Genomic DNA, 16,803 nt, shown 5'->3' with positions numbered 1-16,803 from the left:
GATACCCGAAAAAAATTAAACACCTACAGTACTTACAGTGGGCAACACCTTCGGGTCTCTTCTCATACAAGGGAGAAAAGTGTATCCAAAAAAAACCCCCAAACATTATCTGATTCTGTGAAATTAGTTCAGTTTAGTCATTGTTTAAATGATCAGCGATATATCTTTCTTTCCAATTACCGTTACCCTTCCAAGCCGCAGGCTAGCTACAAAAGCCATAAATATATCATGACTTTTCTACAGATATTCGTTTCAAATTTAATGCTGTCATGTTCTTACCATTTTTGTCTGCTCGTCTCAGGATCTGAAAATAAAAGAAGAAAAAAAATTACTATCTCTGGTACTGACAGATTTATTCATACCAATTACATTTCATTTGACATCTTTTTTAACAATCTCGAGCAGGCTGAAAAAGTACAGAAACTTCCAAATTACCCACGAGGTAGTTCTGACTCATAGAAAATAAAATATTTTATGGTATCTCTCATATATATATATATATATATATATATATATATATATATATATATATATATATATATCATCTTTACTATAGTTGAGGAAAGCAGCAACCAGTCTGTATCCAGTGCAATGCAATCCAGTCTTCCCACCAACCAAATATAGAAAAAGTCCAACAGATATCTGCACTTAAAATATATATTAATCAATTATTCAAGAAATTACATGATCAGATGTTTGAAGACTTCCATTTCGTGCTCACAAGCTTACGCCCTTCATCAGATCAAAAACAAATCTAAAATTTCAGATAAATTCATGAGGTTTTAAACACTTTCACAAAGAAATCACATATGGAATCATTCCTGTGGTTAATGATTAATCAGTACAATACAATTACATTCCTTCATTGATTATTTTCTCCAATATCACAGAAATGGTTAACCAGGACAGGTGTTCTCCTCATACTTCAATCGGGATCCTTTACTTTGTCAGTCTGTCAAAATACATACATATGGATAGCACCACATATTAAATTTATATTTTAAATAAATAAATCCAAATCAATATTTAATCCTTTTGGTGTAATAGTATTGAGAAAATCTATCCAGTATATCTCACGTTTTCTGAGAATTAATTCTCAATCACCTCCTCTCCTGTTTTTATTAATCCCTTCCAATACGATATACTTTAGTTTGGAAATAGAATGACCTTTGTCTATAAAATGTCTAGCTAACGGTAGTTGTGTTAATTTGTCCCTAATTGAATACTTATGTCTAGCTATACAGTCTTTAACCTTTTGTGTTGTTTCACCAATATAAAGTAACCTGCAAGGGCACTTTATGGCATAGATTACAAAAGAGGATTGGCATGTATAGTATACTTTAATTGGGATTTCAAAACCCTTATGAGGATGTGATATGGATTTCCCTCTGATCATAGAATTGCATTGTATGCATGACAAACAGGGATAAGACTCTGTATTACGCGGTCCCAAAAATGTTATATTGGGACAAGATGGGAAAAACTGGTCAGATATAACCAAACTATCTCTTAACGTTCTACCTTTCCTATATGATTGCAAAGGTGGAACAGAAAACTCATCAATATTAGTGTAACTCTCTCTCAATAATCCCCAATGTTTTTTAACAATATTAAAAATACGATAAGAGAATGGATGGAATTGTGAAACAAAAGGTATTCTTTTTATATGTGTAATTGATGTTCTATTATTAAATGGATTAACCTGTTCTTTCTTAACCAGTGACACTGGATAATTCCGTTTGATTAGTTTAGTTTCCATTTCATTCAATCTCTCCTCCCGACACTGTGGATCACTGACTATTCTTTTGACTCTTGTCAATTGACTCCTAGGGATAGAGTTAAATACTCCCTGAGGATGAAAGCTACTATAATGAAGTAGTTGATTACGGACTGTGTTTTTTACGTATAAGTCGCTATCAATCTTAATATGGTTAATCTTCAACATTGTATCAAGGAAGGGAATATTTTCCTTACTGTATACAATATTGAATTTCAAGCTGGGAATAAGATAATTTAAATATTGATCAAGTAGTAATAGGGTTCCAATGTCACCACCCCACACTGCAAACACGTCATCTATAAAACAAAACCATCCCTGACAGTGTTCAATGAACATGCTACTTTCATAAATGAATGACGTTTCTACCATATTCATGAACAAGTTTGCGTATAGAGGTGCAACATTGGAACCCATCGTTGCCCCTTTAAGTAATGGATATCCTTGATCAGAAAATAATTTTCTTCAAGGAAAATGTTCAACAATTCTAAAATAAATGCAATCTTTCTCTCATTGTAACAACATGATTGTATAAGAAGATGCCGGCAGGCTTCTTCTTATACAGTCATGTTGTTACAATGCAGCTCAATCAGCCAAATTGATAATTTAACATCGCTCCGTCCATATCTATCATCTATGAATGATCATTATTGTTCTCTCCCTTCTAGTACTGAGATAGGTATGATAAGAGTGCTGGCTGCATCTGTCTATCTGCCTACCGCTTCCCTACACTGACATCAATTTTCTTGGTTGGGTAACCTTGCAAATCTCTGGAGTGTTCCACATTTAAGATGAAGCTGAATGCAACCTTAGCCAAAGTAGACCTGTACCTATGGGCAGTTTGGACAAATATCCAAACATTTACCCATGCAGTGGCAGCCGAACATCATGTATAATAGCAGTATCAATATACCCCTATTATACATAGCAGTCTCCCACTGTCAATGCATGTTAAGAAAGCCAATGGGTGCAGACACCGCTGAGTCCTTAACAACCAGTAATTTTACCAGCCCCATTCACTTACATACCCAGGAAAGCCCAGCCATGTAAGAAAAGGGTGTCGGGGATAGTTGGCGTAGTGGTTCTACCACAATTTATAACAGGCTCATCAAGGTTAATATAAAATTCAAAGAGGCCCCAGGCAAAAAGAAGAATCACATGAAGTCCCACAAATATGTTACTGTCCCCCCCCCCCCCCCCAAAAAAAAAGAAAATAACCACCAGCCGCCATTGATTGTATGCATTGCACAGACGTGCCACTTCACAAGAGGAGTCAGTGCATCCACCAGGCATGGTATCTATTGCAATTTAGCATTTTCAATGTTTCACTTTAAGGGTTACTAAAAATTGCTGCTCCCCACCAAATGAGATAAAATATAAAAAAAATTTTTTTTTTTGTTTGGAATGTGTTCCCCAGGGTGTTTTTGGGGCATTTCTGATGCGGTTCCCATTCATTTCAAACAGGATTTTCTAGGGCCCTTTCACACTGAGGAGTTTTCCAAGCGCTTTTGCGTTAGAAAAAAAAAAGTATGAAAAGCTAAAAAAAAAAAAAAAATGCTTCCCTTTAAAATCAAGGAATGTGTTCACACTGGGGTGGTGCACTTCCGTTGCAGTGAAAAAAAATCCTGCTTGCAGCATCTTTGAAGCATGTTTGAGAAGCTAAAAACCGCACCAAAAATACACCTTCCCATTGAAAGCAATGTAAAACGTGGAAAAAACACAATAAAAATGCAGCAAAAACACGCACCCAAAGCTGGCGGGGCGGTGAAAAAAGTCCTGCAAGCAACATCTGCAAGCAAAAACACCCCTTTCCATTGAAATGAATAGGAAGCGCTTCACAAGCACCTGAAAAGCACACAAAAAGTGCTTCAAAAGTGCCGCAAAATAGTTCTTTTGAGCTATGTGACCTTAAGGGCACTTTCACACTGAGATGCTAGCCGCGTTAGCGGTAAAGCACCACTAATTTTAGCGGCGCTTTACCGTCGTTTTAGCGGAACTTTTCAGCTGCTAGCAAGGCGCTTTTAACCCCTGCTAGCGGCCGAAAAAGGGTTAAAAGCGTCCCCAAAGCGCCACTGCTGAAGCGATTTGCAGGTGCTTCAGCAGTGCTGGCAATTGATTTCAATGGCAAGGGCGGTTTAGGAGCGCTTAATGCAGTGACCCCGCACCGCCCGAAAGATGCTGCTTGCAGGACTTTTTTTCCTGTCCTGCAAGCGCACCGCTCAAGTGTGAAAGCATTCGGGCTTTCACACTGGGGCTGCAGAAAAGGCAGTTTACAGGTGCTTTTTTTTAGCGCAAAAGCGCCTGTAAAATGCCTCAGTATGAAAGTAGCCTTAAAGAAAAAAAAAAAAACGCACCGCTAATGCCTCAAAAGCGCCGCAAAAACATCCAATGTTTTATGGGCAGTTTTCAAGCTCCTCAGTGTGAAATGTATTATCGAGAGATATGAGAGAGGAGGGTGAGTGAGAGCAGAGGGAAAAGGAAGAAAAAAATAGAAAGGAAGTAAGTGGAAGAAAGAAAAGTACAGAGACAGAAAGTAGAAACCTTATATGTTACCGCACATCCTTTTATTTTCTGATCCATTTCAATCCATAGTAACAGATCGAGATTTGTTCTTGGTCAGTGCATTATTTATATACATGGTAACAACATCGTCAGGGCATTCTCATTGATCTCAATAGAACCCAGGAAACAAGATAATTATGTGAACTATTTTATGGTGGGCATGTAGGTGCCAGAGCCCGCCATAGCCAAAAACCCATGCTGCCAATATCATTTTTATAAAGAGAAATTTTATTGTTACAATATCTAGGTCAATTGTTAAAGAAAAGGAATAAATCTGTTCTTTTAATAGTTCATTTAGCAATTGTTCATTCTCATTATTTCCATTGCACTGAGCCTGAATGATTCTTAACGGTGAGGAATGTTTGTAATTAGTTAACAGCATTAGAAGACAGTTGGTTTGACAAGAAGACAACACAGGTGGCTACGGGTGGCAAGTTCTCCCCGGAAGATTTTACCCCCTTCCTGACCAGAGCACTTTTTGCGATTCGGCACTGCGTCGCTTTAACTGACAATTGCGCGGTCGTGCGAGGTTGCACCCAAACAAAATTGACGTCCTTTTTTTCCCCACAAATAGAGCTTTCTTTTGGTGGTATTTGATCACCTCTGCGGTTTTTATTTTTTGCACTATAAACAAAAAAAGAGGGTAAATTTTGAAAAAAACGCAATATTTTTTACTTTTTGCTATAATAAACATCCCCCAAAAATATTTAAAATTTTTTTTTTCCTCAGTTTAAGCCGATATGTATTTTTCTACATATTTTTTGAAGAAAAAAAAAATCTCAATAAGCGTATATTGTTTGGTTTGCGCAAAAGTTACAGCGTCTACAAAATAGGAGATAGTTTTATGGCATTTTTATTATTAATTTTTTTTTTTTACTAGTAATGACGGCGATCTGCGATTTTTATTGGGACTGTGACATTATGGCGGACACATCGGACAATTTTGACACATTTTTGGGACCATTGGCATTTATACAGCAATCAGTGCTATAAAAATGCATTGATTACTGTAAAAATGTCACTGGCAGGGAAGGGGTTAACACTAGGGGGCAATCAATTGGTTAACTGTGTTCCCTAGTGTGTGTTCTAACTGAAGGAGGAGGGGATTGTGTAAGACGACTGTCTGTTCATACTTAGTACGAACAGACGATCTGTCTCTTCTCCCCTCAGAGAACCGAAATCCCCTCAGATCCCGGTTCTCCGTGTGTCAGCAGCGATCGCGGGAGCCCGGCGGAGATCGTGACCACCTGCACTTGCGTCGGCTCCAGGGGCGAGCAGCAGGCTCGCCCCCACAGGGAGAAGTGACGTAACATAACATAGTTTCGCCCAGCCGTGCCATTCTGCCACAGTACAACTGCGGCGACTGGTCAGCAAGTGCTTAATGTACACTATGTGAATTTTATTCAGTTCCTGATTAACCAGGCTCAATTGGCTCTGTAGGTGGCCCTGTTGCTACCCTCCCTCCTAACATCTTTTGATTAAAAAAAAAATCGCCGGGGAACAGCAGTTGCATCTGATCAGTTTGAGTATTCTGGCAGTAGCTGGTGACAGCTGTCAGAATACAATAGCTGCAGCAGGAGATTTATCTCACTGTATATACGCCCACATGTGTGACTCTATAGTCGCATGGGCTGCTCAGATGTGAGAGGGAGGATATACTTAGCATAGAAACTTATTGAAAACTGAGTATGTGCAGAGTTGCCACCACAGCTGCAAAATCCCCAGCTGGATTGGGGACATGAACAGAAGGGGGAGATAGAGAGCAGCAGGATCAACCAGCTTTTTGCAGAATACAGAAAAACGAATCTCATAATGACTGAATGAGTATGAACGACATACAATACACCATTTATTGATAGTTTTTTATTACGTGGGTTTAGTGACAATTTACATTTTAACATTTTTAAATGATTTTTTACTATTTATTAACAATCTGGTTTACAAATAATCATTTTATTCTGGACACTCCCATAACTCAGGATTTCTTGATAAGGGTTTTATAAATGCACAGCACAGCAAATGTGTGACAAAGACCCCTACAGGAATTCTAAGGGCGCCTGCCTGGTCACGTGTCATATTGATCTCTATCGCCTGAGATGTCATAACATTTGGTAAAAGGCTCGTTTGTGGTGGACGGTCACATGATTGCTTGGGGTGTCTTTCTCACAATCATTTATGCTGATGTGGATGAATTCAGGAATTTGCACCACGTTTCTTTGGTGGATGGACTTTTGAATTGGTAATTGCATTCTTTCACTAACAGATTATGTTGGACTATTCACTTACTATATTAGCACTCACTAATTGGTTGAGTTGATTGAAGTGCACTTTATGAGTATTTTTTAGATTGCATTTAACCTTATATTTATCATATTATCTGGAAAGGGAGGATCCCCACTGTACCAACATCCAACATTATAGAAAAAGATTCAATGAGTTGAAGACAACTCAGTCAAAAAAAGGGCAGATTTTATGGGCACAACACGAGACAGTGATTTCTTTAAAAAAAAAGTACAAATCTTTATTACAAATATGCTAATTAAAATAACATAAAACAGATAAAAACACCTAATTGACTGACAGGCTCAACAAGTACCCAATACAATAGGGATGGAAATATGGATAAAATCCATATAGATAGATAATACTGTAATACTGTATCAATAAGTAATGTTCATAGGTTTTTCCATGTGTTCTGGTCGGACAATATATCTGCAGCTACATTATCATAATCAATAATGTGAAGAATGTTTTAAATAAAAGAGAAGCTAATGTGGTGTACCTAGCATATTTGACACCCAGGGCAGATCATTTTGTTACCATCTTCTTACAAAATGATTTCCAGTAAAATTCTTGAAATAAATATTAATGCAAAAAAGAAATGCAGACAGTAAAAATGGTGGTGTCCTTTAGTGGTCAGTGTAGAAGTGAGCCCTTACATTTGTGGTTATTGGAAAATCACCCCTTGTATTAGAGGTTAGTGTGGGTGGGAGATCATCCCACCATTGTTCACTGCTCAAGGAACCATAGCAAGAAGATTCCTAGATGAGAAACATTTATCGAGCTAGTAGTTTGAGATTTTTGTAGCAAGTGCTGTTTGGTATATTACTGATTATGTAGGTTTTCTGCTATGCTTCATCATCACATCATCACCAGTACAGTTTAAATCATGTTCCACATCTATATCTGAAGTCAACAACAGGCTAAGGTATCTTTAGAATTGTATATGGTCCCCAGAGGCTAGCATTGAGCAGTCCTTCTCAACATATTTAACATGGAGGAACCCTTGAAAAAACTTTCTGGACTCAGGGAACCCCTGACAATATACACAGCTCACAGTACATTTGTGGTCATTGGGAAGTTTAAACTCTACAGACTTAAAACAACAGTATATTCAGATAAGTCTTCTCTTTTTATTTGTTTTTGTCAGTAATAAAAGCTTGCTTTCACATATTTTCTTTAACTTCAAATAAATACATATAAAATTTCACAGGTTTATAAAATTGCGCTAAGTGTTTCCTTTTTTACGAACTACTAACTAATTACCCAAATAATATTAAAAACACACACATGGGAGAGAGATTTAGCTCAAGAATTTTCTTGGGACCAATGGAAAAAAGCTATTCATATATCCAGTAAGTCTTCAGCGTGTATTGAACATTGAGATAATGCACAAGAAATACTGAATAGATGGTATTTGATCCCATATAAATTATGAAATATTTATCCCTCCACATCTGACATATGTTGGAGATGTAATGATCAGACAGGCAACCTTCTACACATATTATGGAGCTGTAAAAATCTGCAAAGCTTCTGGAATTCAATAGCCTCCTTTATAGCGAATCTTACGCTAAACCTAACTAAACTCAGCCCGGCCACAGCCTTACTAGGTCTTAATTTGGACATATAGCCTAAAATGTTTAGAACAATAGTAATTCACACACTAATAGCAGCAAGGCTCACTATAACCAGCCTCTGGAAATCCAGGGACGCACCCAACTTATCGACTGCTATAGCCAGCCTAATTTGCCCAAACTCAGCATGAACTTATGCTTGCTTATAGAAACTACTCCACCAATTGGAGTACATGGATATCTCGTCCTAGAGCATCCAACTACTTAAAAAAGTGCAAATTGTAAATTATCCCTAAGTTTGAAATCCCCACAGACATATATGTGCATATTTCCAATGTAGTCTACCATCTTGGACCCACTTTATTAATCTAATTAGCAAGTTTTGTTTTTGTTTTCATGTTTGGACTGAAAATTCTAGTTTACTTGGAGGCCTGTCCATGCCTACAGTTTGAACCCATTAGGGGTAGACTAGTACAGGTTAACAAGTATTATACTCTTATCTTTATGAACCAATGTAACTATGTTGATTACAAATGACTAACGTGAATGACAATCTGTATTGTTAATTAACAACTTGCATTAAAAATGTATTGTTAAAAAAAAAAAAAAGTGCAGTTAATGCACTGGTAATCATGATAAATAATTCTGTACATACAGTATATGAGGTGTAAATAGTGGGTATGCAGCAGAAGATTGATCCCAGTATCTTCTGCATTTTATTACATAACACTGACAATTCCCATATATGTGTTTGTATATAAGTGTGAAATCTGATGAGGAAGAATCAAGAGGTGTTGTACAGTCAATGGCCATTTTTTAGGGGAAATGATAACTGACTACATATATTTGCATTATGATCTTTTACTATAAGCCCTATCTGACTTCTTTTACAAGGAAAAGAGTTATTACAAATGCTATATTCTATAGTCATCAACCAGAATTTATCTCTCATTAGCCTGACTTCTGCTTCTGATTATTGCTTATGACTGGCAAACATAATTGCTCTGGGTATTAGATTTTTTTTTAATTTTTGAAATGTGTGATAGAAAATTAAAGATTAAATGTTCCAAAATGCTGGGGAAATTAATGCCAGGAGTTAAAATCCTTCTTAAACTACAGAGACAGGAATGAGAATGATTGCAGTCAAAGCCAAACTTGCACATGTTGGGAGTGAATGGTCATTAGGACTTTGCAAATCTTATCTATCTGTAGGCATCTGTTAATAGTCAACATATCCTTGTCTGTCTTACAATACCAGCTACCAGGAGTGTTTCTAGGGTCATAGTAAACCAGGGGCATCTCTGAGCACATAGATTAAAATGTTGAGAGCTGGTAGAATACCATGATCTTTTTTAGGTCATATACAATGTTTTTAACTGAACAAAAATGAATCGGTCTAAAAACTGTAATGTAACCTTTTAATGACAAAGTCATTACTAGATGGATCGAAAAGAAGATAAAATATTTCAAAACTGTATAATGCATAGAATGTATCATCTCCATACCTCATAGGAGACCCGGGGCACTCAATAGAAGACCTGGGGCACGTGCCCCGGATGCCAGGGTTTACTAATGACCCTGTCAGCTACTTACATTAAAGCAAAGTATTCCCATAAAAATCCCAAATTTTGAAAGACATTCTTGGATTTTGAAAATTACTCCCTGAATTTTTTCCCTGAAAATATTTATAGATTTTAATTAAAATTTCTAATTTTGCAACTTTTACATTCAGCTCAAATCACTGTCTCATCTCACTGAATGCTTTTTTAAAAAAAAATAAAATGTAATTATTGAAGATAATTCTTAAATACAAAAAAGGTTTTAAAAAATTGATTTAGAAGACATATCGTGAAATAAAGAGTTCCATGTTTCTAAGACAATATTACTCCTGGTTAACCATCTCAGCAGGAAAGTGTCCCATCCTGGAAATGATTTAGAAACCTACCTACTGCATGAACTAAATATAGTACACATTATAAAAGGGAAGATATATATAATGATATATAAAATTACAAAGACTATTTATTCCTACTTACATCCAGGAAGATTGTCATGCCTTTAGACATGTGCAGGGATGAGCTGAGCTCCTCTGAAGAGTCAGTCCTGGAAGGAGAAGACATGTCTTGGCCATCCATTCTCCAAATGATTGGGATGCCTGCGCTCTAGGCAGAGCTCTGTATACCTTGATAATCCTCACTTCTGGAGCTCTGATTCTGTAAGCTAGCGATGCTCACTCTTAATAGCAATCTGATGTCTGCTGATCTTCCTTCAGTCCCTCCCAAGTGTGTTCAACCTCCTTATCAACAACAGTGCACACCCCCTAACCTACTCTTCCCCAGTGTTAACTAAAATAGTAACACCTCATTTTCTATGGACTCATATTAAATACAGCACTGTTTTTCTTTGGAAGCTTTTCATTTGCAAGTAGTACATGCTAACTGTCCACTGTGGGAATTTTTGCAATGGTGTATAAATTATTTAGAAAATCAAATCTTCTCTGTTGACTAGTAATGAATATTGTCTTCTAACGCCATCTAGTGGTTAGATAACAGTAATTCAAGATCATAATAATAATTCAAGATAATAATAATAATATTTTTAAATTAACCAATTGCTGACCGCGCACTGTACATTTAGGCTACTTTCACACAGAGGCGCTTTACAGGCGCTACAGCGCTAAAAATAGCACCCGCAAACTGCCTGTAAAGCGCCTCTCCTGTCACTCTAGCGTGAAAGCCCGAGGGCTTTCACACTGGAGTGGTGCACTTGCGAGACGTTAAAAAAAGTCCTGCAAACGGCATCTTTGAGGCGCTTTAGGAGCGGTGTATACACCGCTCCTAAAGCGACCCTGCCCATTGAAATCAATGGGCAGTGCCGCCGAAGCGCCTGCAAAGCACTTCAGCAGCGACGCTTTGCGGGCGCTTTTAAAATTTTTCCGGGGTTAAAAGCTCCCCGCTAGCGGCCAAAAAGTACTGCTAAAAGGACGGTAAAGTGCCGCTAGAAATAGCAGTGCTTTACCGCCAACGTCCCCAATGCCCCAGTGTGAAAGTGCCCTTACTGCTACAGTGCAGGCCGGCTGCGGAGAATCACATATATATACATGATTCTGCATTTCCGGGTAGGGTAGCAAAAAATGGCCTGGTCATAAAGGGGGTAAAACCTTTCCGGAGCTGAAGTGGTTAATATTTTTAGTGTCATTATTATTATTATTGTTATTGCTACTATGATGTGGGCTTGGCACACACTGTTGCAGCGTTGTAACGTTCGATTTAGCGCATTACACTAAAACATGTGCACCAATGCACTTTACTAACAGATATGCTGTACACACACCACAATGCACAGTAATGTACTGCTAAGTGTTGTGGTACGCTGTGTCATAAAATTTAGCACAGGCATGTTTTTTTGTGAAATTTTGTGAGGTTGGCAGTCCACGCAAAGGAATAGCATGCCTTAAAGGAGAAGTACAGCCAAAGCTCGTTCGGCTGTACTTTTCCTATGGATCACAGGAGTGCAATTTGTTTTGCACTCCTGCGATCCGTTTTCAGCAGAGAGAGGGCTGAAGTCCGCTCTCTTCTGATGTCACAGAAGTCAGTCCAGGCACCATGTCATCACGACAATAAAGTCTGGATCCATCAGGTGCCTGGACTGACACCTGACTTAGCCTCTCAGAGAGCCACTGAGAGCCTGAGTGTCATGGATCTGCAGTAATGTTTGTCTGTCAGCTTACCTCTCATGTGTTCAGCTTAAGAGACCAGCCGCCCTTCACCTTGTTGCTTAAGTAATCCCTCCTCAAAGCATGGCTCCACCCCAGGCCCTATCAGGGAACACTATATTAACCTGTGCACTGCAAGCCAACCCTGCTGATCAATATTGTGTGTTTGGCTTCCGTGTGCTCCTTGCTGTGTGTTCTACGTCTGTTTCTAGTTACCGATCTTGGCTTGTTCTTGACTGTCCTTGTCTGCTTCATATCCTGACCATGGCATGTTCCTTGACTATCCTTACCTGCTTGTTGCCCCGACCTTTGACTATCCTTTGTTGTCGCAGTCTGCTGCTTCCTCTCTACCTTCCTTTAGTTTACTGTGAGCTGGGAGGCCCTGGGGGACGTGACCTGGAGCCAGACTGCAGCTAAATCCATCCCCACCACTAGGGGCCTCTGGTGAACACCCGCTGGCTCCTAGATTCTGCGCCCTGGCAAATCTCATACTCTAGCTCCCATTGTGATCCGTGTTGGTGCACCAGAATACCTGCTCTCCGGGAACTTCCTAGAGCTCCATCTGAAGCAGTCAGCCGAAGGCTCCATTACCTTGCGGTGCACTCCTGACCCCAACGGGGTGCATCTGTCACCTGGGCTCAGGTGACCTGACACTGAGACTGCTGCCCCCACTCCCTTCACAGCCCAGCGCTCCAATGAGCGAGGAGGGAGCAGAACAGAGAGCTGTGACTGACAATCACCAGCTCTTTGCTCGGGAAGCTTTGATCGGTGTTCGATCGCTTGGTTCTCAGTGCAGAGGCGCCAGGGGACAAATGATGCATCCAACTAGGTGAGTATAAATCAGAAAAAAATAAAACCCCATACTTCGCTTTTAATGCAAATGCATTAAACATTAAAGTGTTCCAACAGAATATGCAGCCCTTTCCAGACCGAGGTCACAAAATAAGTAGTTGGGTGTTAATAATATGCAATGAACTATTTAAAAAAAATCAAGCCAGTGACTCAGAAGCACAGAAGTCTTTGGAACATCACATCTGCCAGGCAGCTAGCATTTTAACAAGAAGATTTCCCTTGCACATGATCGGATACATGTAGCAGAGAGCCTATTTGTTCACAATGATCAGATTTAGGCTCAGCCCCATTAACTCCTTTTTCCACAACTGGACATGCCCAAGATAGATAAGTGTTTCTGCCTCCCTCCTTCAAAAGCTCAGAAAAGACACACCTGATGAGGCAGAGGTAGCTGGGCAAGAGACCTGCAACCAGGTGAGAGGATCTCCACTGTCAGAACTGGCATGTGGGTAGCCAGGCCAGAACTTAATAGTGCATATATTTTCCATTAGACCCAGCTACTATAGGGAGCACCACCCCAATTATTACCAGAGTACTCCGTTCCAATATTGTGTTGCTTTGCCTTTGAGATTTGGGTCTCTCCAACCCTTCAGCCAAGATAACTTGAACTCTCTCTATGTGAGGGATGCTGTGTATGAGGATAATCACAAATAGCTGTGTTCTGTACTGTTAATAAAGTATTGATTCTCTGACTCTCTGTTGCTATAGAGTCTTAAAGAGAAAGTAAACCCTGATGGATTTTACTTTCTATTTTTTTCCCTGCAAAGTAAAAGCATAAAGGGCTAGTATTGCACTTACCTGCAAACGAACCCCACGATTCCCCTGAGGTCCCCACTGGTGGGCACGTCCATCTTCACCCCTCTTCCTTCCGGAGCTGTGCACTCCGGCTCGGTGACTGGCCGGAGTCGCTTGACGTCACTCCCGCACATGCGCGCCGGAGTCACGTGACATCACCACTTTTAGGGCGTTTTATTTTTTTTTTCTGCCTCTGAATACCCAACTATGTTAAATTCTTTATTTATATAAAGGGTGGTAGAGAATACATAATTATGTATTCTATACCCAACTATGTTAGTCTGTGTGTCCTTGTACACATAGGCATTTACAGGTGTTTAGAGACATGAGCATTTAAAATCAGAAAAAAAATTCTGAGCTAGCGCATTCAGCAGAGGAGCGTTTTGCTATGCAAAAATGCCTGACGTGCCTAAATGCATGAAAAATGGCTAAACATGCATAAGTGCTAGGCTTACTCACTCATTCTAATAGCCAGGATAAATTCATATTCTGGCCAGTGGAATGAATGGACATCCAAATGCTTGATGTGCCTAACGTGCTTCTAGAACACAGCTTCAGGCATTTTAAACATCCCGTGTGCATGAGGCCTTATGGAGACTATGCTACACAGCCACATGTTACCTGGATTGGATCACATTGGAGACATTGCTCTGAAGAGTCCATGTTTGTTCAGCTTTCAAATGTTTGTTCAGCTTGTATTATTCTGCAGAGCCTTCATGTTTTTTGCCATTCTGAAACTGTTTTACAGCCTCTTCCTCTTTATTAAATCAACCCGGGGAAAATTGAGTACTGTCCGTGATACTTTTTTTATTTGCACTAACATACAATTTTTCAGGACAAGCTTTCGGGGTATGTCCCCTTCTTCAAGGTCCAAGCAGTACACAATCTGTCACAATTGCACTAATACGGCTACAATCAAATTAAATCAACCCAACAGCCTCACTGACCCTGAACAAATGAGACCATCCGATGAGTTCTGACTTCTCTCTGACTTCCCTGACCTCCCCTTTGTTCTGGGTCAACATGGCAGTCAGTCAACTAGGATTCTTAGAAGGAGATCAACAATAGCAACTTCCATATTTCATTTATAGTAGGTTATCTTTACTTACAATACAAGGGGTTCTCTATTTATGCCACATTTGTGGTCTTGAAAGCACATTTTGCATAACAGAAACAATGTTTTGCATGCATTCGAAATTATAATAAGTGCTATAGTTGTATTCCATGCAGCTAATTTTGGGCCCACCTACAGACTATAGATGTAAGTTTTGACAGCAGCCATTTGTAAAATGTCTGTCTTTATACAGAAAATCCATGACAGAACGTGTCCCCTGTTTTCTGCTGGGGATTTTTGCTATTTTTTGGCTTTTAGATTAAAAACTGCTCAATATAAACATACTTGACATTTGTCCAATGAGGATCTGACAGGGCAACTGACATTTGAGATTTTTTTGTGCATGCCAATATGCTGTATCTTTACCTCGTGTGACTTAAGATTGCCCTACCTTTAATGATTTCTAGTGATTGATTTAGGTACTGGCAATCGTAAATAAGTAATTCATAATTGATTAAAATATCAGTGAACGCCACACACACAGTATTGTTCTGCACTTTGCACTCAACTGAAAATATTGATTGAACATATGATCTATCAGTAATAAATGATCTATTAAAAACAATCCCTTAAACAATTTAATTTATGGTCGGTTCTCCCGACGTAGATGTTTGTTCAAGTGATCAGAAGCGATCAACAAAATTCCGCCATGACCGACTGTCTTGACACGGTCATAATCAATTGAGATCTCATTAAATGGAGGACCCTAGGCTTGCAATTTTTATGCAGTTCAAACATTTTAGCCGCATTGAATGATCGAATATACACTAAATTGTCAAAAGTATTGGGACACCTGCCTTTACAAGCACATGAACTTTAATGGCATCCCAGTCTTAGTCCGTAGGGTTCAATATTGAGTTGGCCCACCCTTTGCAGCTATAACAGCTTCAACTCTTCTGGGAAGGCTGTCAATGAGGTTTTTTTTTTTTTAACAAAGGTAAATTTTATTGCAGTCAAATAAACACGTCAGTTTACAATATATCATACTTGCGAAAGAGGAGGAGCATTAGTGTATTACAGTTGCAGAAATTATCACACTTGCATTACCAGTAGTTAAACATTTGAGAGTCATGTAGTTGTTGAATTATTCGAAATCTTATGATAATTCATTGTCGGGTAGAGAGCTTTCTCGCCCCAACCAATGACCTCGGAATGGGCATAGTAGTAACCGATCCCCAAAAGGGAAGGTGAGTGGAGTATTAAAGGAGAATTGGTGTAGACCCAGGGAAAGGGGAGAACCCGACAGGATCAGATAAGAGGGGGAAGGGAGGACCGGGAAGGGAGGGAGGAGGGAGAGGGGGAGAGCGGAAGCCCATCAGCATCTTTGCAAATCAGTATGTAATAGATCTCTACCATTGTGATCTACAGGTCCAATCCTGGGCTAGGTGGAGCGACCTCCAATGAGAGGGATCCCCAGGAGTCAATCCACGAAGACCATATTTTATCAAATTTAGATGGACAATTCCTGTTAATATATGTTATCTTATATAGTGGCAAAACAGCATTTAAGGTTTTCCTCCAGGCAGTGACGGCAGGCGGCTCACCCGACTTCCACCTCAGCATTATTTCCCTTCGGGCGTAATACGTGGCGAATGCTATAAACAATTTGGTATATTTCCCTATACCAGCTTCTACCAGAATATTCAACAGTAGCGCTCGTGGGCACATTGGGATCATAGTTCCCGCTGTCTGGTTAATGTCCGCCAGGACCCGCTCCCAAAACCCCTGTAACCTGGGGCATGACCATGTCATGTGTAAGAAGGAGGCCTCCATGTCTCCGCATCTAGGGCATGCTGGGGACCTATCGGGGTAAATAGCAGCCAGTTTGCGCGGCGTGTAATAGGCCCTGTGCAGAAATTTTAGTTGCAGGAACCGGTCCCTGGCCGAGATCAAGTTAGAAACATATGAGAGACATGTCTCCCATTCTTCTTCCTCGAGGGATGGCAAGTCCCTCTTCCACTTCATAAATGTTTTTTCAAGCTTTGTGGGCTTGGAAGCTGTTATGTGAAAATATATGGTTGAAAGGGGGGCTATCAAAATATTTGTGGAAATTAACCTCTCCACCGGATCCGACTCAAGGGTGATACCCCTGGGAAACTGATGCTGAAACGCGTGCCTCACCTGCAGGAAG

General features: G+C 39.6%; 1 protein-coding gene across 1 annotated transcript in view; it reads right to left on the bottom strand.

Moving 5' to 3' along the window:
* Nucleotides 1–10,674, bottom strand: part of NECAB1 (N-terminal EF-hand calcium binding protein 1) — a 316,109-nt gene extending 305,435 nt beyond the window's left edge. Inside the window, exons 1-2 of the mRNA XM_073631932.1 lie at nt 10,233–10,674; nt 280–304 (exon numbers count right to left, since the gene is read on the bottom strand). Of these exons, the coding sequence (XP_073488033.1) occupies nt 280–304; nt 10,233–10,331 (124 nt within the window). The 5' untranslated portion in view covers nt 10,332–10,674. The remainder of the gene's footprint in view (nt 1–279; nt 305–10,232) is intronic.
* Nucleotides 10,675–16,803: the final 6,129 nt, after the last annotated feature.

Source organism: Aquarana catesbeiana, linkage group LG05 (assembly GCF_042186555.1).
Source record: "Aquarana catesbeiana isolate 2022-GZ linkage group LG05, ASM4218655v1, whole genome shotgun sequence".
NCBI classification, from domain to species: domain Eukaryota; kingdom Metazoa; phylum Chordata; class Amphibia; order Anura; family Ranidae; genus Aquarana; species Aquarana catesbeiana.
Note: the sequence above shows the minus strand (reverse complement) of the source record. Positions and strands in the feature narration are given on the sequence as shown.